The sequence below is a fragment of the Centroberyx gerrardi genome, chromosome 18 (genome assembly GCF_048128805.1).
Source record: "Centroberyx gerrardi isolate f3 chromosome 18, fCenGer3.hap1.cur.20231027, whole genome shotgun sequence".
NCBI lineage: Eukaryota > Metazoa > Chordata > Actinopteri > Beryciformes > Berycidae > Centroberyx > Centroberyx gerrardi.
In genome coordinates, this window is record NC_136014.1 from 2,008,119 (window position 1) to 2,034,715 (window position 26,597).

At 40.0% G+C, this 26,597-nt stretch overlaps 1 protein-coding gene across 1 annotated transcript in view; it reads left to right on the forward strand.

Annotated features, from left to right (window-relative positions):
• Nucleotides 1-3,127: 3,127 nt before the first annotated feature.
• Nucleotides 3,128-26,597, forward strand: part of clvs2 (clavesin 2) — a 58,936-nt gene continuing 35,466 nt past the window's right edge. The window contains exons 1-2 of the mRNA XM_071927329.1: nt 3,128-3,516; nt 5,299-5,473. Coding sequence (XP_071783430.1) covers nt 3,128-3,516; nt 5,299-5,473 — 564 coding nt within the window. The remainder of the gene's footprint in view (nt 3,517-5,298; nt 5,474-26,597) is intronic.

Here is a 26,597-nt window from a genome sequence, read left to right on the forward strand (position 1 = left end):
TGGCCTATACTCTTAACAACAAGAGTTCTAGGTCGTACCAGAAAACGGTTCTTTAGGCTTGTACCATATAGATGAACCTTATAGTGCTGTAAAAGACTGTTTTAGAAAGGTTCTCTGTAGGCCCATACTGAAATGGTTGTACATAAAACCTTTATGGTGTTGTAAAGAACCCTTGAAGAACATATGAATGTTCCAAACCATTAAAATAACGTTTTTTTTTGTTAATATTTTAACCAATCAGAAAGGGAACTTGATTTCATCCAAAAACAGCATTATAAGAAATAATGAAATGTTAATATTTACTATTCAATCTCAGGGGCCCATCTGCTCCAGCCTGGGGGGATGGGGGGTGGAGTGGGGTGGGGGGTGCAAGGAGGAGGTCCTGCAGTCTGGGTGGGTGGGTGGTGGTGGTGGTGGCGGGGGTTCCGAGACAAAGGTACAAAGGCACTGTGGCAGGCCTGTGGCTCCATCTACATGCGATCAATTGGATGGAACGATTCAGCCGATTGCACCCTGCTGCATGGGCTCCCATGACCGACAATAAATCACACAACACATGTGACACATTTCAGGCTATGGTGAAGTCTCTGTCTCTAAAATAATTTAACACCAAAACTTCAAACCTGCTGACATAAATAGACATTTCTGGGGACACAGTGGAGCAGTGACTGATGATTGATAAGATATTATTTGGTCAGTGTGATAAATTATGTAGGTTTTATGTATGTATGTAGGTATTATGTACATAGGAACTCACAACATATTATAATTTGGTCAATAAATTATTTGAAACATGTCACCAAACTATCAGCTTAGAGGCAACAGTGGTCCTTATTGCTCCCTGTTTTGTTTTTTTTAGATTTGTCTTCCAAATAGACTTGTGGAGAGATTTTTACTTGAACTTTGCTCTTCATTATAAAAATAAAAACCTCAAGATCACATTTGGACTCACTTAGGTTTCAGGTAGCCTATGGAGAGTGCCACACCTTTCATAACCCAACTGACTCGCATGGCTCTTGTCTTCCCCACTGAAAATATAACAATGAAAGTGAAACTAACCAGCAGTGAAGTAAGTGCAGGAAGTTGAAAAGTGATGGAACGATATGCTTATCTCACAAGTCCATATGCGATATGGGGTTCACAATTCGATACAGCCAAGATAGGATGTAATAAATAAAAGTTCAGTGACAACAAAGTATGACTGTGCATAATTATGTTTATTCTGAGCCACAAATCTTTCTACCAATGGCATTGGCTAGAATGTAAACAATAATTTTAAAATGTCATTACAAAGTGCAAAGAATTGGATGGAGAGCTTGTGAAATTGTTAAAGTTAAATTGCTTCTCATTTGTGATTACTAGAGTAGAATAAAATATAGCTAATAACGCAATTCATTTTTCTGACCCACGATATGTATTGTCACATTTTTGCATCCCTATAAACGAAAGTATATGTTTTTCAGTTTAATCTGACCAGAAAGAGTCCTATATAATCCTATGTGATCATCATGATTCTTTTCATTTGTGTCGCCTGTACTCCTTTGTAGGCTACTCTGTTGATCATGCTGTAGCCCAGACTGAAGGTTAGACTGAAGGTTAATTAAGTACCAATGTCATTTTAACATGTAAAAACCCGCCCAGACGGACATGTGGAATGATACAGGGAAAACCAAGAAGAGCGATAAGCAGGTGGAATGACGTGAGAAGAATTAATTCAGCATGTAAAACTGCAGCCGTTTGGTCCCCGCTGAGCAGGTGTCACCTCCTCGCCCCCCTTTCCCTCCCTCCATCCCTCCATCCCTTTCATTTGCGTTGCCTCTAAAAGCCTATCCTCCACCCTCCAGCACCCCTTAATCCCTCCTCCATCCTTGCCTTCCTTCCATCCCTCCATCTTCAACGCTCCATCAGGTGCCCCTCTCCATCCCTTTATCCCTCAATCCCTTTTTTTTTTTTTTTTACCTTCACAGCCTATACGCCCATCTCTCCATCAGGTGCCCCTTCCATCCATCCCTCCATCCCTTTTATTCGTGCTGCCTTTTCAGCCTATACCCCCCCCCCCCCCCCCCCCCCCCCCCTCTACTCCACCCCTCCCCTCGGCCAGACCGACCGGATCGCCGGCTCTCTCTCTCTGCTCTCACTTTCCCAACGACCAGAGACGGCAGCAGCAACAGCAGCAGCAGCAGCAGCGGCGGAGAGTCTGACGGCAAATCCCCCCCTTTACCCCCCCTCCCTCGCAACCGAGGAACCGGGAGCAAGGCAGCAGCTCGGGAATAAAAAAAAAAAACGCTCGGACCTGCGACCGGCTACACCGGCTACCCCACTGGGAATCAGTGCGAATTATGATTTAACCGAATGCGACCGGGAGGGGGAAGAGAGGTGATGGAAGCGGCGAGGATTAAGACGCGGATGTCGACGGAAACCGAGCGCCCGATTCTGCCCTGATTGTCGGAGCGGTTGGCGGCAGCAGCAGCGGCGGCGGCGGCGGCAGCATCACTCGGGGCGGTGGATGGAGATGCGTTGTGAAGGCGGAGTGATGATGATGATAACAGCTGCTGCAGGGTGCCGCATTGCCTGGCCGCTGTGAACGATGCCGGGGAGACGGTGATGCTGTCGTCGTCATTGTGCTACAGAGAGAGAGAGAGAGAGAGAGAGAGAGAGAGAGAGGGAGAGAGGGAGAGAGGCTTTGACATGGATGGAAGCGGCTGTCTCTCGGCTCTGAGCTCAGGCTGTCCGGATCAGCAGGTTGGATGTACAGCCTGAAGCCCGGAGAAGCCCAGACTGATTCACAACATATAGCCTATGACGGTAAACGGGGGAGAAAAAAAGCATAAAGTTAAATTCTTGAGGGCGCAGGTGGAATTGCAATGTTGCTGTGGTTAGAAGTGAATGGCCCATATGTTGTTGATGCATCATAGGAGCATCATAGCAGCAGCATCTTTGCCTGTTCAGGGTGGATTCCCGTCTACAGAGCGGGCCTGCATCTGAAGTCTGATCAGAAAACTCTAAAGAAAACACCCCTGTACTTTCCCCTCTTTGTTTGGCTGTAACATTTGATTTTATTCTATTGTTCACCTTCCATTGGAAACTGGTTTGGTGTGGTCCCGGTGGAAGGACACCAGTTGGCAGGATGACTCACTTACAGGCTGGCCTTTCCCCGGAGACCCTGGAGAAGGCCAAGGTGGAGCTGAAAGAAAACCCGGAGACTTTACACCAGGACATCCAGGAGGTCCGGGACATGATCATCACCCGGCCAGACATCGGCTTCCTCAGGACAGACGACATGTTTATCCTTCGATTTCTCCGGGCGAGGAAATTTAACCACTTCGAGGCGTTCCGGCTGCTGGCTCAGTATTTCGAGTACCGCCAGCAGAACCTGGATATGTTCAAGAACCTGAAAGCCACGGACCCGGGCATCAAGCAGGCCCTGAAGGACGGCTTTCCCGGTGTGCTGGCCAATCTGGACAGATACGGCAGGAAAATACTGGTCCTGTTCGCAGCCAACTGGGACCAGAGCAGGTAATGTGATGAAGGGAGGGGGTCGAAATGTCCGTGGCGGAGTTGGAAATATACTTCATCTCACCAGTTAGTGACCTACAAAGAGAAACAGAGCAGATAGAGAACAGAGAATAGGCTACTAGAATAGAGTCAGTTCTGTATGAGCTCTACTGTAGTAATGTGAGGCGCTGGGTTGGGGAGCTGTCCATTCAGCACCACAAAGTCAATGTGTAACTCTACCAGTTGAACCATCACATCATCCATCTCTCAACGCTACAAGTACTCCAAGTGTAATTTAGTGCAGTGGTTCTCAATGTGGGGTCCGGGGACCACCAGAGGTCCTTGAGGGAGTTCCAGGGGGTCCCCAGCAAATTGATCAACTGTTAACTTCACCATTATTTCTTTTGCAAGAAGTTAACACAATTAGAGAATGTAGAAGAATGACTATTTTGATCATAGTTTCACTGTTATCTCTCTACCTACAATACAGATAGTCATGGAATTCTGGAGAAAATCTAACAATAAGATATTCTCAGATTTGTGTCCAAGAGACAAAATCTCATCAAACGGGGGTCCATGGCTCTAATGTCCTTGATATGATGATGATGATGATGATAATGATGATAATACTTTATTGTCAGATCCAGTCTGAAATTTTTCTTGCATCACAGCAGCTCCATTTGCAACATCACAGAAAAGACAAAAATTAAGACAGGGCACAAAGATACATACATTCAACATATCATTACAATCACAAAAGGCAATATTCAAGGCCCTTCAACGTACATTTGATCTGGGATTAAGCTCTATATTTAATTTTAGGGTTGACTGGTGTACAAAAGAGTGCTTCAGTCTAACCCTATTAAATCGTGGAACCCTATATCTCGGATTTGATGGTAACAGTTTGTATTCACTGTTCAGGACGTGGTTGGGGTCAGAGACGATGTTGTTGGCCAGCCTTAATATGTTATTATGGTAGGCTGATTCATAGAGTTTCTCAAGTGATTGGCCTACGATCTTTGAGCAGATTTTTATTTGGAAAAAAATTATATTTTGAAAAAGGTTGAGAATCACTGTCCTAAACTGATCATATTAAAGTTTAATAAGAAACATTGGTAGCTTATTAGCATACTTTCCAGCATGCATTGCATTTGACTCTCCAGAAACCCTTTCTGGTTGGATAAAGTTACCAGATGGAGACCTGTTATGTACCCTACGTATGTTACATGAATTGTAGATCTATCTCTGATAAAAATGAAAATAATGATAACCATGATGAAAATTGGTATCTTGCAGAAGGCAATAGAAAACAGGATAAAAACAGTAATGTTGAATAAGACAGTAAAGTAGCCCAGGCTTCAGCTGGGTGGAAACACATACGGACATGGAGACAGCAAACAGCATAATAAATAACACCACAACATGGACACCACTGAAAGCAATTAAAACATGCAAAATACATCAGGCAGATTTATCTACTCGCTTCTCGGCACGGCATATAATAATTTTATGACACATGAACAACTGACACTAAAAACCTCCTTACTAATTAAAGAATAAATAACACCGGAAGGCAGTTCATTAATTAGTGGATTCCGCTGATAAACGCTTGTCAACATGACTGGAACTTATTGTCTTAAGTTCCCTCAGTGAGTTTTACGACATTACAACAACTAATGATCTCTGACACAACTATTCTGTACTATTTCAGTCAAACCAAAAAAAGGCAGCAAAGAAATGTTTTGAAGTCTCTGTACCTTAATATTGACAGTGATAATGAAACGATTGGTCTTTTTCTCCCAGATACACATTTGTGGATATACTGAGGGCGATCCTGCTGTCGTTGGAATCTATGATTGAGGATCCAGAGCTCCAGGTCAATGGCTTCATCCTCATCATCGACTGGAGTAACTTCACCTTCAAGCAGGCCTCCAAGCTCACTCCCAGCATGCTGCGGCTGGCCATCGAGGGGCTACAGGTAAGAAAACATATAGGTATATGCAGATTTATGGAGTATAACCGCCTCCTTGTCCCGCCATAGCAGCGCATCCCCAACTATCTAAGATGGAAGTCCATCCACACAGATACGGATGGACGAGTCCTAGTCCAAGTAGTTGGTGCCTGAATTGAGGAGCATCGGTCCAAAAACTGTCTAATTATTTAATGTGACAAGGAGAACAATCTTTAATACGAATATACATACAGGCATGCATACATAGCCTACTTGAATATGCAGCCAGTAGGCTTGGGCGATATCCAAAATTTTATATCGCAAAATCGTTCGGTCGTTTTAGTTTTCTGCTTTCTTCCCTTTTTTTTGTTTTGTTTTTAATTGTATCTCTTCTAAATCAAATTTCTAGACTATTAATAATAATAGTAGCCTAGAAATTTGATCTTACTTTCAAGAAAAATCAACGGGCATTTGGTGTAATTTGCTCACTCCTGCCATTTCCAGGAAAACCGGCTGATTGTGGAAAAGGGAACCCACTTGAAATAAAATGACACTACAGCTATGATTATTTTTGTTTTTTACTATTCTACCACTAGTAGATTATGGGTTTCTAAGTTGAAAAGTTTGCACAATTGTGATCTAAGCAACACATGGTGCCGCGGCCGGGTGAGGTGGGAATATTATCCGTGGTATTCGATAAATATCGCAGTATTCGCGAAATATCGCGATATTCGATGTTGTCAAACAGCTGCCCAAGCCTAGCACTTAGTATGAACAGCACAAAAAGGAAGTTGACATATTTAAACATGCCTCTAAATTCCCAAACTAGTGTCCTCTGACTGCAGTTACACAAAAATATCCGTACTTTCCTTTGAGGGATTCCATCTGAGGGTGGAAATATACTTAAGTACACTCAAGATGGACGTCCCAAACAGGTTTTATGGACCAGGGTGCAACAAGACTGCTAGGATGCAAGATTTTCACTCAAGTCTTCGAGGATGTTGGGTGGCAACAGCTTGTTAAACTCTTGTCGTGCATGTCGACCCAACAATACATTGTTTCAGTACTTTTTAAGGCTGTTGTGGGGCTACTGGTGTAGCATGATTAGTGCATTATACATCCATTGTCAAGAGGGTGATAATAACAAAGCAGGCAAGTCCCTACCATAATGGTTTTTCTCATCTGCTGAATTTACATACAATGCATTTCCAAGAAAAAATCCACAGTTTGGTCTCCCTCAAAGCTATTGCTATAGCTACATCTGGAGTCTTCCTTCACTCTAAAGCACCATTTTTCATTCACTGACAGTGGCGGAACAAACCTCCAGACCCGCCACATCATCCACTCAGCAGTCGCAAATATTCCACTTAGGAGCAAGTCAACCACCGTGTTAAAGCAGTGAGCTTGTTTAAAGAGCAGTAGAAGGGAATAATGACATTTCCATTTTGATTACAGGCCGCTGTGTGATTCTTTCAAGGCTCGTTCGGCAGGTAGATGATGCAGGAAAAACGATTTCAGCGGTTGTCAGTTTGGTTTTCTTTAAGCTCTTTCTTTTTAAAAAAAAATAAGTGTAGTTAGTCTGCTGTCACCCAGTATTTCTCACATAGTCCAATTTTGCAGACAGTACATAGCAAGGACAGAAAACAGAAGAGAGACAAATGCAACAATGTGACTGGGATTTGAACCTGTGTATCCAATGTTTTTCCAGGCATGAAAGAGCATTAGTCCAATCCATCATCAGGCCACCTTTTAAATGAAGTCACCGGAATTAGCAGAGGAGAGGAGGCTTGCAGGCAAAGCGTATAGCTGTCCTCTGGTAGCCTGCCAGACCTCAAAGGAAATGTCTTACATGGAGGGGGGAGGAGGGGGGTGGGGGGTTGTTACTGCTTTCTCAACATCCTTGTGAATCATCTGTCGATTCGTCTCCGACTCCATTACTCAAAGTGAAATGTAAGGGGAAGTGCTTCTTTGCCAAGTGCAGCAAGACCCAAAATTGGTCTAAAAGATTGTCCGAGGCACATCTGCTTTCATTCCATGAACTTATGATATCACTTCATTAGACCTACATACCTGAATGTAATTTGAATTCACATACAACTGACCTGTCACATATATTCATCATTTATTTTACTGTTACTTAAGTATGTTTAAGTATTTTACCTAGCTGTATTTTAAATTGCTTCCATTAGAGAAGACAAGTTGTAGTCTCTCCATAAGCATTGCATCAGAAACTGGCCAATGGTAAATTGCATCTGCATCAAACCTCTTCAAGCATATGAAGGAAGTTAAACTGTAACATTAAATGCTCAATTTATTCATGATATTAGCTTAGTTAACAAACATCCAGCTACAGTATAATAATAATCTATATAACACAGTATAATTGTTTGTGGTAGCCTGGTTGTTGCTAGCTAGTTGTATAGCTAATAGCAAAAGACACATCCATATAGTAATTGAGTAATGGGAATGGACATTTTATGTTTTTGGTGTCTTTTTTAAATCACAGATCAAATAATGACATGAATATGAAAATCTTATTTTTACAACACTGAACATAGTATTGTGCTTTTGCACAACACTATCTTGTGCTTTATGCATTACATGAGAAAGATCATATGGAACATTTGTTTAGGTAACTCAGTATCCTTTCCTATATTCCTATATTTTAAGTTAGTTATTTTTTACGCCAGTAATTTTACTTATAGTAAAGTTTCAGCAAAATGCCTGCTTCCACTTGAGCAGGATATTTTGGTACTCGTTCCACCCCTGCCACTTTCTCTAAATATTAGTTTTCTGCACTGTCAGGAGGGAGTTGAGGCGGTATGTTAGCAAGGACAAACTCTTATCCTTTCAAGACCAAGGTAGTGGCTTTAGACACAAGCCAGCGGATCAGTGTGACGAGCCCATATATAACACATTTCTGTTAGGTCTCCAGACGCAGATTAGAGCCTGAATTATTGATAGGAGCTATTAGCTGCAGCCCTGAGTCATTCTCAACTGTGGTTCACATGAATGGCTGCTCTTCATTTGAATAGAAAACAAAAGAAAGCGTAATGGAATAACTTGTTTTTGGTTTGATTTGATTTGATTTGATTTGATTTGATTTGACACATTAAGCATAATGAAATCATCAGGAATGTGGCAATAAGTCAGAGATATAAAGATAGCAAGACAGATTCAACACCAACGCACGCTATCCAGGAACCATTTGTAACATGTATCTGAAATTCTCATGACACCAGGGCCAATATCAGCATCGTACGTTTGAATCTGTTGGAACAGATTCAACATTTACTTTTCCCCCCTCTGTACAGTATGTTAGAAGAGACGAATACTGAGTACACTAGAGCCGCGTCTGAGTCATTTCCACTGTAAGAGACAAAATACTGAGATCTGAAACACTGGAAACAAGCGCAGTGAGTCATTTCCATCGGAGCAGATCTGATTATGAATCTCCAAACCCAGTAAGATCTGAGTCACAGTCATCTGAACGGCCCTAACCTTCACGCTGTAATGTATGGGGTATTAAAATAGAAACATGCCTGTCTCAGAGTTTGTCTACATGAAGGTTTGATGCAGTTCAGCGCGCGTAAACCTCCATAGGCAACAGCAACTTTAAATTTCCTGCTGTCCTTGTTTCTCATTGTGTCCAAAGGTAGATTTTCCTTTTGAGAGAACAACCACTTCTTCCTGCTCAATTCTGAATTGCTGCTCATATCTGATTTTTTTTTGTTCATATCTATTCTAGGATGTAACCCATATCCCATAATAATATGAACTGACAGTGATGTGCGGAGCAACAACACATTCCGATTACGGTATATTAGCCTTCCGGTTTCGACTGAGTTGAGGCATCAAGACGCTATTTGTCTTTCATTTCATTGTTGTGTCTCGTTGTCCTCCATGCTAACACTGACTCAGCTAAGATGACTAAATCATGAAGACTATTTCAGGTGAATGATGTAAGATTTACTTATTGTCATGGCAACACTGACGAATTCTGATTTGAGCGTTCAAATCCGAGTCTCATGTAGGTCGCATACCTCGGGATCTGATTTTATACCACATATCCATGTGGTTCAGATTACAATTGAAGCTCTTCATGCCGCTTTTTGCTCATCACACTGATTAGAAAACATCAGATCTGTGCCACGTGAGGGGAAAACAAGCAGCAGTGTGAACAGAGCCCAGTGGCCTTTGCTTGACCCTCTCCACAGTGTGGCTTTCTTATGTGCTGCTTAACTGTTTGTGCGCCTGTTCTTCTTAGATACATACTCAGTTTTCCCAGTTGGTTGGTTGGTTGGTTGCGTGTGAAAAGCCTCTTTCCACTTATGTCTCTTTATTTCTTCATAAAAGAGATTATAGTGGAGAGGCCAGAGGAGGTGAGACAGTATAGGATAGGATTCAAACCCATTGAGTCATAATCCTCCAAGATTACACGGTTGTAGTGGGATTAAAGTTTCAAGTCTGCAAACTGCTTTTTGGCTGTTTCTTCGCTGTCAAATTTGTTTTGGAACTGGTTTTAAAGTAAGGTATAGGAAAATACCTCATTAAAATTGTATCTGGTAGAGTTGGCTCTACCATTGCTGCTTTTAGGTGATAACCTTGTATCTGCAAATAGGCTTGGGCGATATCCCAAATTGGGGTGATATCACGATATTACAATATATATCTAAATATCTAAAAAATATACAAAATACATATTATATCAAATATCAGCCCAAGCCTTTCTCCAAAATGTCAACATTTCACATCTTCAAACTGCTTTTTGGCTGTTTCTTCTCTATCAAGTTTGAAAAACTTTTCGCAACATTTCCCAACTTAAGAAAAGCAGCCTTACTTTTACATTGACACCTACATCCACCTAAACTCAGTTTATCACCTTTTTAGGTTGACATAAATGTTTATGAGGTAAAATCATAAGTAGTATCAGACTGATTTAAGTAGTCTTTTAAGGAGAAAGCTTAAATTAATGCTCTTTTGAAAATAATAATGTTTGTTCATTTTGGTGGTTGTTTGCGTTATGATGATTGCTGACTGGAGGTCAGAGTTTACCCTCCTTTTGATTTAACACCATAGACGGTTGACAACCATGTATTTTTCAGATTATCCAATGGGTTTTGAAAGGGTTTCATAAGCCCAAGAGTCATGACATTTTTTCCAAAACACAGAGCACCATGTAATCTTTCAATCAAGTAAAAACATGATAATCACATAAAATGGAGTTGAAAGGTTTTCGCCCACCATCAGGGATATGCTGCTTCGGTGTTTTTTTGTTTCAGAATGTGTTGAAAGTGGACTTGAGAAAGTGAAGCATCCTGTGTCATGTGGGCGTGTTGGTTCTGAGGTAGCAGATGTGAATCATCTTGTTAAGGCGATCTGTCACAGCCTGACACCAACTGACCTCAGATCAACTACCTGCCACTCACACTGATGAATGAGCTGTCCTGCATCTCTGACAGTTAACTTACTGTATAGTACAGGCCACTGGACTGACTCACTAGTCCAATTCTATTCGTTTAACATATAAAGCTGCACTAGTTAAGAGTGTTATGTAAAAAATCCAGCCATCTTATCAGTCTAAATCATGAAGTGGGACTGCAACATTCAAGGTTAATCGGCAAACCGATAGTGATCTCACCCTTGATCAAACATGGTTCTCATTTTAGCCTGACACAAAAACGAAGTTGGAAGGAGGTTATGTTTTCACCCATGTCTGTCTGTTAGCAAGATATCTCAGGAAGCTATTAACGGATTTGGCTGAAATGTGGTGGAGAGATAGCCCTTGGCCCAAGGATCAGTGGTGATTCATCGGTGGTGATCCGGATCTGGGATTCGCGCCATTAGGCGATTTTCGTTTTTTAGTCATAACTATTATGTCTGACATCTGGGCCTTCCATGTCAGCTGCTAAACTCTTCTCTTCTGTGGTTCCTCGGTGGTGGAATGAGTTACCAAATCGCGAACACCTTCTCACCTGATGGACTGTGTAATTACTAAAAAAAAAAAAAAAATCTTTATCTGCCTCTATGCACTCTGTGCACTGCCTCTTGGCACCTTTGTCCTGTCGGACTAGAACTTAGCTTTATGGCATTTACTCTCGTTGTTCTCTCCTGACTAGATCCTTGCTTGTGTTGTATTAAAATCTCATATGTACATTGCTTTGGATAAAAGCATCTGCCAAATGAGAAATTGTAAATTGTAAATTGTAAACAGCATTGCATTCACATGCTATTTTGTCAGAAAATCAAACCCAAACAATAAACAAACAAAAACTGCAGCAAGTTGGAGAATTGTTCAGTGTTGACGTGTTCATAATGAGAATACAGTGGCTCTGCTTCTGAAAGCCTCCTCACCCAGCATGGAACATGGGGTTGAGTTTTGTTATAGAGCACCACGCAGTTCTGTGGTCGTCTTACAATGGTTTTAATGGTGTGTATGTTGTGTCTGTGGGCGTGTTAATGAGTGCGTGGGTCTGTGTGTGTGCAGCTCACTTTATGATTCACTAAGGGTTATGGTTTGTTTAAGCCTAGTTAACTGCCAGATGGGAAGGTTTGGCCCTAGGGACAGCACAGCAAGTGCCAGAAAGCTTAGAGAATCAAAGTATTTTTAATGAAAGTATTTAAAAGACAACTTTGTGCATTTGTCTGTGATTGATGCCTTTTCTTGGCTCATCTGCATGGTCCTGATGCAGTAAAGCCCACTCATCTGGTGCTCCAATACGGTATAAATGAATGCTAAGAATTATTTGCAGCTATTTTTTGAGCCAGGTCTGCTTCACCCTCAAGGAGCTGAAAACTCATCTATTGAGGTGGATTTGGTACATTGCTGCTTGTGAGTGGCCTCAGAATTTGGGTTAGAAGGGTATATTGGTTTTGTCGATATATAGGGATGATATTGGACTTTTATTAATTATCAGACATCATCCAGTCAATGTGGTCCACCTCTGATGTGATGGACGTTCCTCCTTTTTTTCCTCAGCAGCTTCAGTAGTGTTAGTCAGTAAAATCTGCAATGAAACCTGCCCCATCCTGCCTTAAGGAGCTGCTAACCCACCTAAAACAATTTCATCAGTATGGCTTTCAATGTTTTAGTGTCCCATGATGGTCTAAATGCTGTTTCAGAGGCTTTTCCACCATGACAAGAAAAAAAGATCTGGGGGAAATGCTGAATACTTTGGAATGTTTTGGCATGAAAATTGTCAAATTTAAAGATATTGAATATTGGCACAAAATATCAACTATCAGCATAGTTGTAGTCCAACAATAAAGCGGTCAAAGCCTACTCAGAGTAATACCTGAATTGATTTCACTGTGCTCCATTGCCGGTTTTGTGACCCTCTGTTGAAAGCCTATTCTACTACTGTATCTGTAGCACTGTACTATTGTATATCTGCAAAACTATATCAGCATCAATGAGAAAACTTTGTCCAACAACAACAACATTTAGTGCTGTAATAAGAATAACCAGTGCTTCCCCACTGTGCCCCCCCACTTTTTAGCACTGTGGGGGTTTCTGTACAAACCAGTATTGCTGGATTTTCAAAAGCACAAAAGGCATTTATCAGTACACAGGATATGATGTTACTAACCAATGTGCCATAATGCACGGTGAGCAATCATATAGAGGCTCAATTCAGAGTTTAACAGAATGATATACTACCATGCAAGTGCCTACCATAACAAACATCGGGCCAAACTGTCATAAATCTGCAGCATCGTAAGACAGGCAGCAACATTCACCAGCATCATTTGGTCCGGACTTTAGGACCTTTTTGCCAAGTTCGGATCATTCTGGCAGGTGTGAACATGGCATGCGGACTCGGGTGTGGACCAAAAACTTGCAAAAGGTTCGCCAAAAATCTGCGGTCTCTGTCCTCTTCCATTCAGACTATGGTGTGGATCATTTTGGTGTGAAAACAATTTCGATAAAGTCCCACCCAAAGAGAGGATGACAGAGGAGGACGATATGTGCGCAATGATTTAGCGGGTTGTTTGAGTTGTTTTTAGCCAAATTACAGCAAAGAGGAAAGAGTTTCCATCTCTTGTTTGGTCGGTATTGTAATCGCCTAGCCAGAAGCAAGCATCATTCACGATATTCTTTTCTCTTTTTTTCGCCACAGTTGGTAAGGAGCCGCTATTTTCCTTCAGTGCAAAACGCCACATCCGCCACCTCGGTCAATATTTTACGAAAACAAACGTATATACACTCACCTAAATTATTTGATCTGTCGTTATACAGATTTTAAGCCCTGAAATCTCACTAGAGAAAAACCTACTGGCTGCCCCAGAGCAAAAGCACGTGCGATGCATCACAGAGGATTACGTCATCAAATTAAAAGTCCCCCAGAATACTACAGGGTGGTTCAATGGCAAGATGTAGCATTATAATGTGAAAACGCCATCTGGGTGCCATTCTAGTTTGATTTTTTTGTACTCCCACTAAGATATCTGTCCAATAGGTCAGCTTGATGTGAAAAGAACCGGACCAATACAATGTAACAACGTAGCAAACTCTTTTTCGGCCTTTAAGCAGACTATTATGGTGTGAAAACGCCCTTAAAATGCAAATATGTGCTGCACAAAAAGTGAGAGAAATACATTTTCCCACCATTAAATAATTATGTTAAGGAGGCATGACTGGAAACAGGTAGTTACCTTCAACTCCGGCGACCTGCATTCAATTCCCAACTCATGCCAAGACGTTTTCTACTGTGAGTGAAGTTTTAATTCTTCGTGAAAGTTTTTCTTATTTAACCATGACCAAAACCTTACCCTAACTTTAAACAAAGTTGTTTTAGTTGCCTAACCCTAACCAAAGTTTTAGTTGCCTAAACCTAACTATAACCTTAACCCAAATTATATTATTAATAATATATCATATAATAATGTATAATAATATAGTGTATTATTTTATGGATTGTTATCTTAATTATATATAGCCCCTTCAACTGATAACTTGTTGCTGCTCTCTTAGATCCCCCAAATCCATTGGCCTTCCTCGTGACATTAATACATAGAATACACAAAAGTCATATTACCTTGTAATATGGAAAAGCACATGACTCATTAACATGAGCATTTATATCATATTCAAAGTAGTAGAGTTCAGGTGCGGTCGCCATGAACGCACCAGCAGCGTGAATGCCAAGGTCGGCCCCCGGCTCGTCAAGCAAGACATACAGCATGAGGCTTGGTTTCACTCCTCTCCTCTTTTCTGTCTGTCCCCTCCGGTCTCTCCACCCCTCACTTCTGTTTTCTTGATGTCTTACCCCCCCCCCCCCCCCCCTCTCTCTCTCTCTCTCTCTCTCTCTCTCTCTCTCGCTCACAACATTATCATCCTCCCTCTGCCCTTTATCTGTCCTTTCCTCACTCACTTTATTGTCATTGTTTATCAGAGACAATATTGGCAAAGCAGTTTACATGATGTCAGTTTTCCAAATAGCAATAACCAGCAGCTTATACATACAAACCAAATTGAGATGATTCATTATTTGGTTTAAAACATGACCTATACAATAGTACATAATCAGCAATATCTATAATAACTATTAATTATTTGGTTTAAAACATTTAGTATACAATAGTACATAATCACTAATATCTACAATAGCTATTAATTATTTGGTTTAAAACACGAACTAAACAATAGTACATAATCACTAATATATACAATAACTATTAATTATTTAGTTTAAAACATTAACTATACAATAGTACATTATCAGCAATATCTATAGAAATGTAAAATAATCCAAAATTCCAAAATGTAGAGTACAGAAATCAATCAAAAGCCTTCAAAATCTCTTTCTCTCTCCCTTTATCTTTGTCTTTTGTCCCTCTTTGAACCCTTTAGAAACAGCATCTTCCCTGTCAGCAGCCAATCACATTGGATGATGTAAGTCCCCCCCAACCCCCCCCCCCCCCCCCCCGCCACACCCTCTCACTTGCTTCGTCATCCCTCCTCCCCCCCCCCCCCCCCCCCCCCCCCCCCGCTAAGTTGCCACGGCAACATGTCCGACCGCCACGCTACGTGCTCGCTCCTCTCCAGATGGGCTCCCTTTTGTGTGTGTTTGTGTCAGTGTGTGTGTGTGTGTGTGTGTGTGTGTGTGTGTGTGTCTGTTTGCAATGACAGAAACACACTTTTCTACCTCTCTTTCTTCCAAGATGCTGACAGATCGGCTGCCTGGTTGACTGGCTGAGTGTGTGTGTGTCTGTGTGTGTGTGTGTGTATGTGTATGTGTGTGTGTGTGTGTGTGTGTGTGTGTGCATGTGTATAACCAATGAATTGAGTCCTTGCTACCAAGAAAAAACTGTTGAAATTATGTCTGCGGTGCTAAAATGTCTCTGAAGTGAAAATAAAATGGTCAAATTAAAAAAAAGTTATATTTTTGAGCGCGTGTAACACAATCATCCATTCCACATAGTAGTGTAAATGTATAACAAATATAGCAAGTTCCACATAATACTAAAAATGTCACTATATATATATACTGTATATATATATGTCACTCAGTATAACTACTTTCCACAGTTCATCTTGCTTTATTGCAGTTTAATCTTTTTTGTTTTTTCTTCTTTTAACCTCTTTTTCTCTTGATTGGCTTTCCTATTTTAACTCTTCATTATGTATTTATTTTTTATGCCTTCCTGGAAAGCACTTTGTAAACTCTGCTTTTAGATAAGTGCTATATAAATGAAGTACTGTATATTATAATTGCTATTACTATTATCTGTATGGCTTTGTCCTTGTTGATTTCTGACAAATGTGAAAAGGTAATCTATTTAATTTCTATTTATTTATCATCTATTTGTCTTTAGCTATGGGGAGTTCCTCTCTCTCTCTCTCTCTCTGTCTCTCTCTCTCTCTTCCTCTCTCTCCTTCTCTCTCTCTCTCCACTGATTTTATTGACTCAATATGCCTATTTAGATTACATTAACATATACCAAGGTCCCTGTGGATTTAGTCTGCATTAGCATTGTTATGTAACATACAAAACCCTCCAGGATCATTGGCACACTTGAGAAAGTTGAGCCAACAATGGCTGTAGAAAATAAATGCCACTGACCTATCTTCTCAGAAAACAGCTCAAACCGTGTAAAATCATTCTTTCATTCGTTAGAGGCAGAATAAATTTGTCTTGAAAGATTGTTTTTAACAGCTTCAAATATGATCCATCTACATCAATAATGGTTTATTTATTTGGAATTTGGGTTTGACTGATAGAGGCTATTTGAAAGCCAATATTGATGCCGATGATATTTTGTGCCAATACTGATGCCGATGATATTTTGTGCCGCTATTCAAGCTTTAAATATGACCATTTTCATGAAAAAAATCCAGGTCTTCAGTGTTTCTCCTCAAATTGTATTCTCTGAAACAGCATTTAGACCATCAGGGACACTAAAACTCTCCATTAAAACCTGTGTTGATAATACTAGTATTACTAGCACTAGTACTACTTCCACTACTGCTAGTACTGCTACTAATGCTTACAATAACAATGAAACATATTTGCATACTTGTGTGGAATCTGACCAAAATCCCTCATTAGAATCAATTCAGGTCAAGATCTTCCCATAGACAACCGGTGTAGTATTGATCAATTCAAAAATACATATGTAATCAATCAAACTGCATCTTATCCATCATATGAGACTGGACCAGATCCCATTTTAATAAAAGGACAATATTGGCTACATGTATTGGTTACACTCTATTTGAACGAATCTCAATGGATTTTTCTGGTTTCATCAGGATTATTTATTATTCACTCTGGTGTGCAGTGGTCTAACTATATTAACCATATTAACCTGACACCTTAACTTTAATACCATGTTTCATCAAAATAAGTTTAAGATTTGTTCTGTTTGTTGTTTTTTCTATTAACCTCCAGGAAGGAAATTGTGAGAGAGAACCTCTTGCTAAAGGTCTCCTCTATATGTCACACCAAGGAAGCTGAATAAAAGTTAATGTGGATTTTCTCCCTCCAAGTCTCAGTACTTTGACGATTAGTTAACTATGCAGTCCAAAGTAGGGGAGAGCAGGGCATGTTGTCACACTTTTTACTCATTGGTGTATTTCTCAGTAGTGCCTTACTACTGACAATATTTTTTTTTTTTCTAGCTATCTTCTCTAAAAAAAAATTACATTTTGAATAATTTACTGGAAGAAAAAGTTATTACTGATGAAATACCTCTTGACAACTTGTGACAACCCTTGTCAGAGCATGTTGTCACACATGACTGGGCATGTTGTCACATAGACAAATGACAATGTATAATTATTTTGATTCCTTTATGAGATAAAAAATTAGAAGAAAAACAAAAAAAATGTCATTATTTACTTTCAGGTATACAAATTGCTTTTATGTTTTTATGTTTTGACTTAGACTGTTATATTCAACATAGGTAACCTCTTATTAAGAAAGTAAACATTTTTGTAATTGGACTTTTGGCTCTAAAACATTTAGTTTCAGAAATAAAGCCATTGAGACAACTTACCCACGTGACAACTTGCCCCGCTCTCCCCTACATCAGAGTAATAAATAACCAATCTTGATGAGGAGCCAAGTAAGATCTATTCAAAAGCAAAAGGCAGCAGCAGAGACAAAGAAATATACCACAAGTGTCTTGATCTATATTGGTCAGATGTCATACATCACACATTTGACTTGAGCTGTTTTTGACCTGTTGCTTTGACTGACAGAATATGATGCTCTGAATTTTCTGAGCAAAGAAGAAAACTCATTACATTTGTGTGTATACATATTTATTATTTTTTACAATCCTTTTTGGCAATTCTTTATTAAGGGTGCCAGCATTTCTGGAGTGCACTGTAGATATGGCAATTCATGATTCATTCATTTCTGCTGCATCTTCTATATCGACAGCTCAAACCACATTTGTAGCACATGTTCTACTTACAGAGTTATATAAAACAGCTTAAAAATCTATTAGTCATACTACTTTTCAAATGTAAAATTTTCTCAAAGCATGTTCACTTGCTATGACCATGTAGAGTGGAGGACTTCTCTTTCTCACCTTTTTAGGCTGTCATAAATCTCTATGAGGTAAATCTATAATATATATCATCATAAGTAGTATCAAACTGATTATCTTCTTTAAAGGGAAAAAGCATCAATTAATGCTCTTCTCAAAGTATGATTCATTTTTGTTAACGTTGGTGTTTGGTTGCATTATGATGATCACTGACTTGACACATCACGGACTATGACTGTTATATGAATTATTATATTAGATGAATATTTTGTAAAGATAAAATTCACGAGCAGTCATACATGAATGTTAGCCATTGGTTTGGTTTTAATCACTACCATCAACTGCTTAGGGACCCATTATGGCAGGGCTCAATCATTCAGCCCCATTATCATGCATGAAGCCAGACAGCCACATTATTCAAATGTACTCTTGTGCAACCAGATTTAATGTGGTCAAAATCCTCATCATTATTAATAACCAGAGACTGAGACTGTCAGGGAAATAATTGGGAAAGAGCAAGAGAGAGAGAGAGAGAGAAAGAAAGAAAGAGAGAAACCTATCAAATAGTATGTATGGTATGAGAGAAATAGAGAGAGAATAAGATACAGTGAGATACCGTGAAGCTTTCAGTGCTCCTTTCTTCTTCAATCCATTCAGTATTAATGTTAATTGACACTTCTGAAAAAGGAATTAGCACTCTTTCATAAATGAACAACGACTTATGTTTTCATCATGTTTATGGCTAACATGTTGCTTCAGCCCAGCTCTTAAAAGGTCTGGCTGCTATCACTCATTGCTCATTTGTTTTCATGTGAAGGCAGAACCAATTTACTGAAGCATGGAGGGAGGCATTTTGCAACAGGGGCTTCGGAAAGGTTTTTGTGTTGAACTGTAGAACTGTCTACACTGTAGGTGGGGAGATACCAGAGGCTTTGCAGTTGCATCAGAAATCTATTAACAACCGCGGCTGGCTTCATCATTAGAATTAGAATTAGCTGTTAGTCTATATAACGGCCTAGAGAGATACATGAAAAAGCTTGTTGTGGTGTCAGTGTAGATCTATTTAGTAATGTTATAAGTAAAGGTGAATGGTCTGATTAGATTTCTTTCCAAATGTAGGTTACTGTGACACTGTCTCGTATTTAGCCCTAGTCTCTACTTCAAAACGCTGTGTTAACAGTTGGTTTTTGGCTATGTTAGCTAGCTAACTAGTCAACTGGCTAATTTAGCAAAGCAGCCGATGTTAAAGAGTAACTTCTCCTATTGGCTGGTCTTTGTTGTACACATCACCTACACAACAGGTGATGTCACCACCTGTTGTACTCTATAGAGGGTGACATCACAGGGCACAGAGACCAGCCAATAGCAGATGACCAGTTCAGTATCCTACTTTTCACCATTAGGTGTCAGGCTTCACCACAGATTTAGGTGGGGTTTAGTTACTCTTTAAAGAGTAAATAAAGCCGAGAAGGCCAGTTCAGTACCCTACTTTTCACTATTAGGTGTCAGGCTTCACCAAAGATTTGGGTTTGGGGTTTAGTTACTCTTTAATGTTAACAGGCAACTACAAGCCACTTCTAATGCTAGCTTCTACTTAGATATGTTAGCTAGTGTGGAAATCAGATGTGTTAACAAGACAGTGATGCAGCTAAGGAGATACCATGTTTAGTTAGCTAACAAGCTGACATGATCTAAACACACATTTCAAGTGAATTATGTTACAGTGAAATTAAACCATCCTTAATTTTGCTGGGAACCCCCTGCAACCCCTTTAAGCACCCCTGGGTGGGCCCAGACTCCGTTTTGGGAACCGTTGGTTTAGCCTACATCAATGACAGCATGTTAGGGATTCTGTGTGAATTCCTGTGGGAGGACAGAAAGCAAGATTATCAGAGGGAGTCAATGGGCCATCAGTATGGTTATTGGTCAGCAAGCAGGCAATGGACCCCGTTTGTTGTGGGTTAAAGGGCTATGGACCAGGTTTGTCCTTGCGAACAGTGCAGTGATTTAAGCCTGTTATCTGTCTGTCTCCTTTCCTCCTGTTATCTCCACAGTCTGATGCCTCACTATCCACTATCTACAGGTCAAGGAGGAGAGGAGCTGTCTAACCAAAGGTTCTCACACTTAGATACATTATACTGTGTAAGGTTTGACAATATTTTTGAAATTAAGCTGCCAATAGCTGATACTTTGTACCAATATTCAAGATCTTTAAACTAAATGACATACTGAATGACAAGTGTTCAGTATTTCTCCAGAATTGTATTCTTGTCAGGTGGAAAAACCTCTGAAGCATTTAGACAATGGGACAATAAAACTCCATATATCGGTCTAACCCTACTGTGGTCTCTTTTGTATGCACATACAGTGTTGAGAGCAAAAGCATTTGGAAACACTATTAGTGTGTGGCTCTTTTGGTTCTTCAAATGAATAATCTCAATGTAGGAGGTTGCCATTTGTATGCACCTGGTCTGTAAAAAAGGACAAAACATATTCTTAATAGATAATTTTGTCACTTTATTTCTGTTTAATGGCCTGCTAGCAATGATCTGAATTGGACCAGAGTCAGATCCAATCAATAAATACATGTGCAGTGCAGCCTATGGGCCAATTAATGACAATGATTAAAATGTCCATTATGTAGGAGACAGAAGTCCTTTAAAATCTAATGGGAGGAGCTTCCACATGAGAAACTTATTGCTCAGGCTCAATTGCACATCTCAATGGTTCTAAATCCTGTTCCTCGGCACAGAGAGCCCTGCTGATTTTCTTTCTAGCCATCTTATCAAGGACTTATTTACACCTGGGACGGCAGGTGTACCTGCCGTCCCAGGTGCACCTGGTAAGGTCCCACACCTTACTAAGACAGAAAACACAATTGAGAACCGCTGGCATATCTGCAAAAAATTTGTATGAGATATGCTACCAAGCTGTTATCGCTCTGTTGTATGCTCCACAGGTTTAATCAAAATCAAGCAAGTCGTTTTTGAGATATTACATGTGGCCCCCCTCCTGATTTTATCATGGGGGACAATGAAGTGTGCCCTCTCTTCCTCCTCTGCTAGTGCCGTGGGCTAAATGCATAAGTCCCTACTGACTGAGTTTCATTTTCCACTCTATGAATAACTCTCTGAGTCCTCCTTTCAAATTTATAACGATATGTTTAGCTATTTGCTGGGGTAAGGGGATCGCACCTTTTTGGCCAGAACCTAAAATACATGACCTAAAAGAGCCCCTTCCATGAATCATGACTGTGCAATGATGAAGATTTGAGAGAAATGAGAAATAAAAAAGCAAATGATTAAAACGCACCACACTGTTTATTTTTGAGGGCTGAGCTATTGCTTTGTGTTATAATAACAAATGAAGTGGTGCTGATTATTATTTCTAAATTAAATCCACCACTGAAGAGATGCTTTGGAAGTTGAAAGTGCTCCAAGGTGTCTCTCAAATCATATCCAACGATGAACTAAATCCATCCTCTTTTATGCTCAGTCCAGAGCCAAAAGTAACATTGTTTTTTCAGCAAGACCTACTGAGGCATGAGGCATTATTGGAGAATATCGACTGCATATTCATTGAATTGATTAAATGGCGAAAAGATTCAACGGGGAGAAAATCCCTCTGTTGTATTCTGGTGGTCCTGAATCTCATCATAAGCAAGGAAAACATTGTTCATTGGTGTGTGACTTCAAGTTTTAGGAGCCTCAGAGTGACTTAAAAGTTATAAGATCAATGTATCTTGGAGGTCCATTGGAAAATTAGATAGTCCATTCAGTAATGCTGTCAGTAAAAGTAAATGGTCAGATAAGTAGATTTATTTTAAAATTTAAGTTACTGTGACACAGTAAAATGTCTTGTCTTTAGGCCTAGTCTCTACTCCAAAACACTCCAAAACTAGTTAGCTAGCTAGAAAAATAGCCAGCATGCTAATTTAAAGCAACTAACGTTAATGTCTACATTCAACTACTGGCTACTACTAGTAGCTATGAAACATTAGCTATTGTGCAAATTAGATGTGTTAACAAGACAGAGATAGTTAGCTGACCAGGTACTATGGTTAGATAGGTACCATGGTGTCATTATCTAAAAAAAAAAAGATCAGAATCAGTGAGTAATCGATCAATTGCCGATTGAAAACAGTACAGGAATTAACCATGTAAATTCCAGACAATTGAGATGGCCTGTTGTCTAGAGCTGAGGACCTCCAACATGGACGCAAGAGGGCAAAATGTGTTATCTGAAAGCCTTCTAGAGCAACTCTACTGTGATTGTCAGTGCGGAAAAGTTGGCTGCAGCTCAACGTTTGTGTGTCAGCAGCCAAAGAAACAAGACGACCTCTGTCAATATCCACTGACATTTCTTTGGACGTAGAAAATGAATGGATTGAAGACTGGTTTCTTCAATTGGGGTGTGTTGGTTGGTCTTACAAGGTTTGAGGAATCAAACCTAGGACAGAAAGAGTGTAATTCCAATATCCCAGGACCATTGACCATGAGCTACATATCATTTTGACTGCTTAGAGGGGTCAGGCATTATATGGTGGGGAACAGGGCAGTATAGGCCAAGTCAGGCCTCTGTCACTGCCGATCTCGATCTCTCCCTCCCTCTGTCTCTGCTTCCCTCTGCCTGTTTGGCAGGAAGTCAAGATCTGTGGAGCCTCGGCCCACCATCTGGACGTTCAGGTCGAATGCACCTAACAGCATACTATCACACACACGCACACACCACTACCGTCCATGGCAGATAATGAAGTTGTTTGGGTTTGCTTTGTTGATCCAACTACAGGCACACAGCGGCAGACATATGGGGCTGAGGGGCAGCAAATTTGCTTTATTCACATAGCAGCCATATCTGATGTTTACTCATGCTCGGGTTGGGAGACCCAGAAGACAGCAAAATCATCTATGTGTCCCTGGGAGATTGCTGACTCTGGTCCTTCAGGGTAACACTTAGCATATACTACATATATACTCATAGCATACACTATGTTGAGTGATAGTAGACCAATAGCAATATCCAAAATAAGAAGCCTGACGTTTTGTAATAAAAATATGTTAGTGGTTTTTATTATATGGCCGGTAGATTCATACATTTTAAAAATGAAATGTCATTAAGTCAATATAACTGATAGCCAGGATTATTTTTGGAACTGTTCCTAGTTGTTTTGTTCCGATAAGAACAAAACAAGTAACGGTTCAAGAAAGTATTCGATTTTGGGGCTTTCAAATTATATCCGGATTCAGGTTTTTTTTGCCTGTTTGCCAATTATTCTGTTCTTAAAATGGGTGAAATAACATGTTACTGAATTTTTGCTATTTTGATAACAACCATGGTGTGGATGGTGCATTAGCTTAGCATTCAAGCATTTCATGGCATTGTGAAGCAAAGATAAGTATGGCTAGTGGGGCGTCCTGGTGGCTAAGTGGGCTAAGGCACGTACCATGTAAACACAATGTCAAATCCCACCCACTACACTACTAATAAGCATGTTAATAAGCAACTCATTAATAGTTAATGTGTGTTCCCTAATCTAAAGTGTTACCATTCTTATTTTTCTATTTATTTTTCAGATTTCCTGTAAAATCTCCCACACAAAACAGCCAGACTTAGAAGCATATCATGTAAATGTACTTACCATTTAGCTTTGGAGCTGCTACAGGTTCTCACTTTGTCACTTTTGAGATAATGCTAGTGGCCAACTATTACTTAACATAGTGGATGCTAAAGTGTTGGCATGAAGCCTACTATTACTCAACAAAGTGGATGCTAAAGTGTTAGCATGGAGCACTGCAGCCAACGATCTACCAGGGACATGTGGATGATTTTGGTGGCTATGTTCTCATTACTTAATGGCTAAGTGGACCAATAGAAAACTCATCATATTGCTTGAAATCTTTAGCTGGATTAAAGCGCACCACAAGCAGTTGAAATTTTTGAAATGATATATAAACACATTTGTGGTTTCCAGGTTGGATAGAAATCCTCCTCCCTTTTCTCTCCTTCCTTCCCTCACTAAGCTGAATAGGCTGAATGGAGCTGGCTGATATTAATAACCACTCTCCTGCAGAGGCTGTTATTGACGTGACCTGTCCTCTTGGATGGGCTCTCCCTCTGAATTTCCTCTCATTTAACACTGTCCTCCCTCTATTACCGTGACTACATGTGTTCAACCTTCTTCTAATCATCGGAAGTGAAAAGAAGAAACAGCAGGAGGGGAGATGGCATAAGACATGGCATTAGAGAATGAAAAAAAAAACAGGATGGAATGAAACTGTACAATTATCAAGAGTTCAAAGGCAGAATACTTTTATCAAACTAGTACTGCTTATCAAACAGAGATAGCATTTTACTCTGTCTGGCCATACACGAGACAAATCTACTGCTATTTGACTGAGCGAATGAGAGATGATAGTTGGCATTTGGAAAAGTAAAAGCCAAAGGAAGTTTCAAGTCTTTTTTTTTTCAGGCAAAAGGTACTTAGCTCTGGTAAGCATAAAAAAAGAGAAAGTGATCTACTTTAAGTTCAACGTTACCTCCAGTCTGCCTCAAAAGTCCTCTCACAAAGAGGTTTTCTGTAGCAAAATAATGTCTTCACTCCAGGCTACACTTTATATTATAAAAAGGAGTGCACTCGAATGGATGTTGTCCCCCCCCCCCCCCCCCCTCCCCCCCCTTTTCCTCCCCTTCACTGGAAGAGAAGTTTACTCATCCTTCTATCAATGGCAACTGACAGGAGCAGAGCAGAACAGAGAGCTCATCAACCTGATGTGCTTTGGAAAGACTAAAAAAGCATGAGAGAGAGAGACAGAAAGAGACAGAGGAAGATGTATATGACCACTACTCATGTAAACAGGCACACACAGAGTAGTAGAAGACTCTTGTCAGATGTTGTAACATCAGCCGCTTGGTAGTAGAGTGGAGACAGACTCACATTCCAAATAATAGGCCAAAGCTTTCCATGCCTGCCTGCTTGATTTCCATATGGCAAAGACAACACTACCATTCCCTCCAGGATTTCAGAAACAGAAATTAAAATAATGCAGGTTAAATGAAAAACAAAGTGACTCAGCTTCATAGCGGTTAATATAATGTATCACAAATATTCTTGCAAATACTGCAAATTCCAGAAAGGACTGATATATCCCTTACAAAAAAGTCACATGTTAAAACCCACATGTGAATTCAAAGCATGTGTTGTTTTTTTAACACATTGCTTTTTCACATGTGAAATTTCCCATTTCCCCTCTGAAAATGACATTTTTCGCAAGTTTTCACATGTGAAACAAACATTGCCGTACGTAACAGCAGTTGAAAATGTGGAACTAAATGTTGACGTGGAGAAGAAAAAAACACGTTTCACGTATGAACTGAAATTTTCTGTTTTTTTTAAAACTGTCAGTCATGTGTCCATAAAGCACATGTGCTTTGAATTCACATGTGGACTGGGTTTTCACATGTGACTTGTCTTTTGGCAACCTTACAAGTACAATAAATTAACTACAAACATTGTTAGCTTTATTTTCACAACCCCCAAAAAACAACAACAAAAAAATACTGGTTTTATGCTCCCACATTTCCACTATACATCTAACACCCATCTTGATAACTGTGGGTGTATCTTTTCCATTTACAACAGAGCTTTGATTGACAGGCTGATGGCCAATCACACACATGGAGGTGACCACACAAATTATGGAAACTGTAAACAGTGTTGGACATGCTGGACAGACGCTAGCATATGAAAGCCAACATTAGCTGTGAATAAGCAGTCCAGTACTTGCCAATGAAATAACCAAGCTCACCGTAAATGTTCCTCTTGGGCTTTGTGCAGGTTGACACTCTGGTATTATACAACGATGACTATCTGCCATGTTTGATTAGTCATTGAAGTAGTAAGCAAAATCATTAGCTTCTCAAAAGTAACTCACAACAGACCGGGAAAAAAAATGCAACCAATGATATTTACCGTAATTCTTGAAATAAATACGTCAAGAATTTCACCCAATTCCAAGTCAATTTTGAAACCACAAGGAGCCAATCCAGATTTTTGTCATACAATGTTTATTTAAAATATCACAAACCCTGATTTTCAATATTAATTCATGCCAATTTATAGCCCAAATGCCTCATAACCAAGCACAAAGCGGGA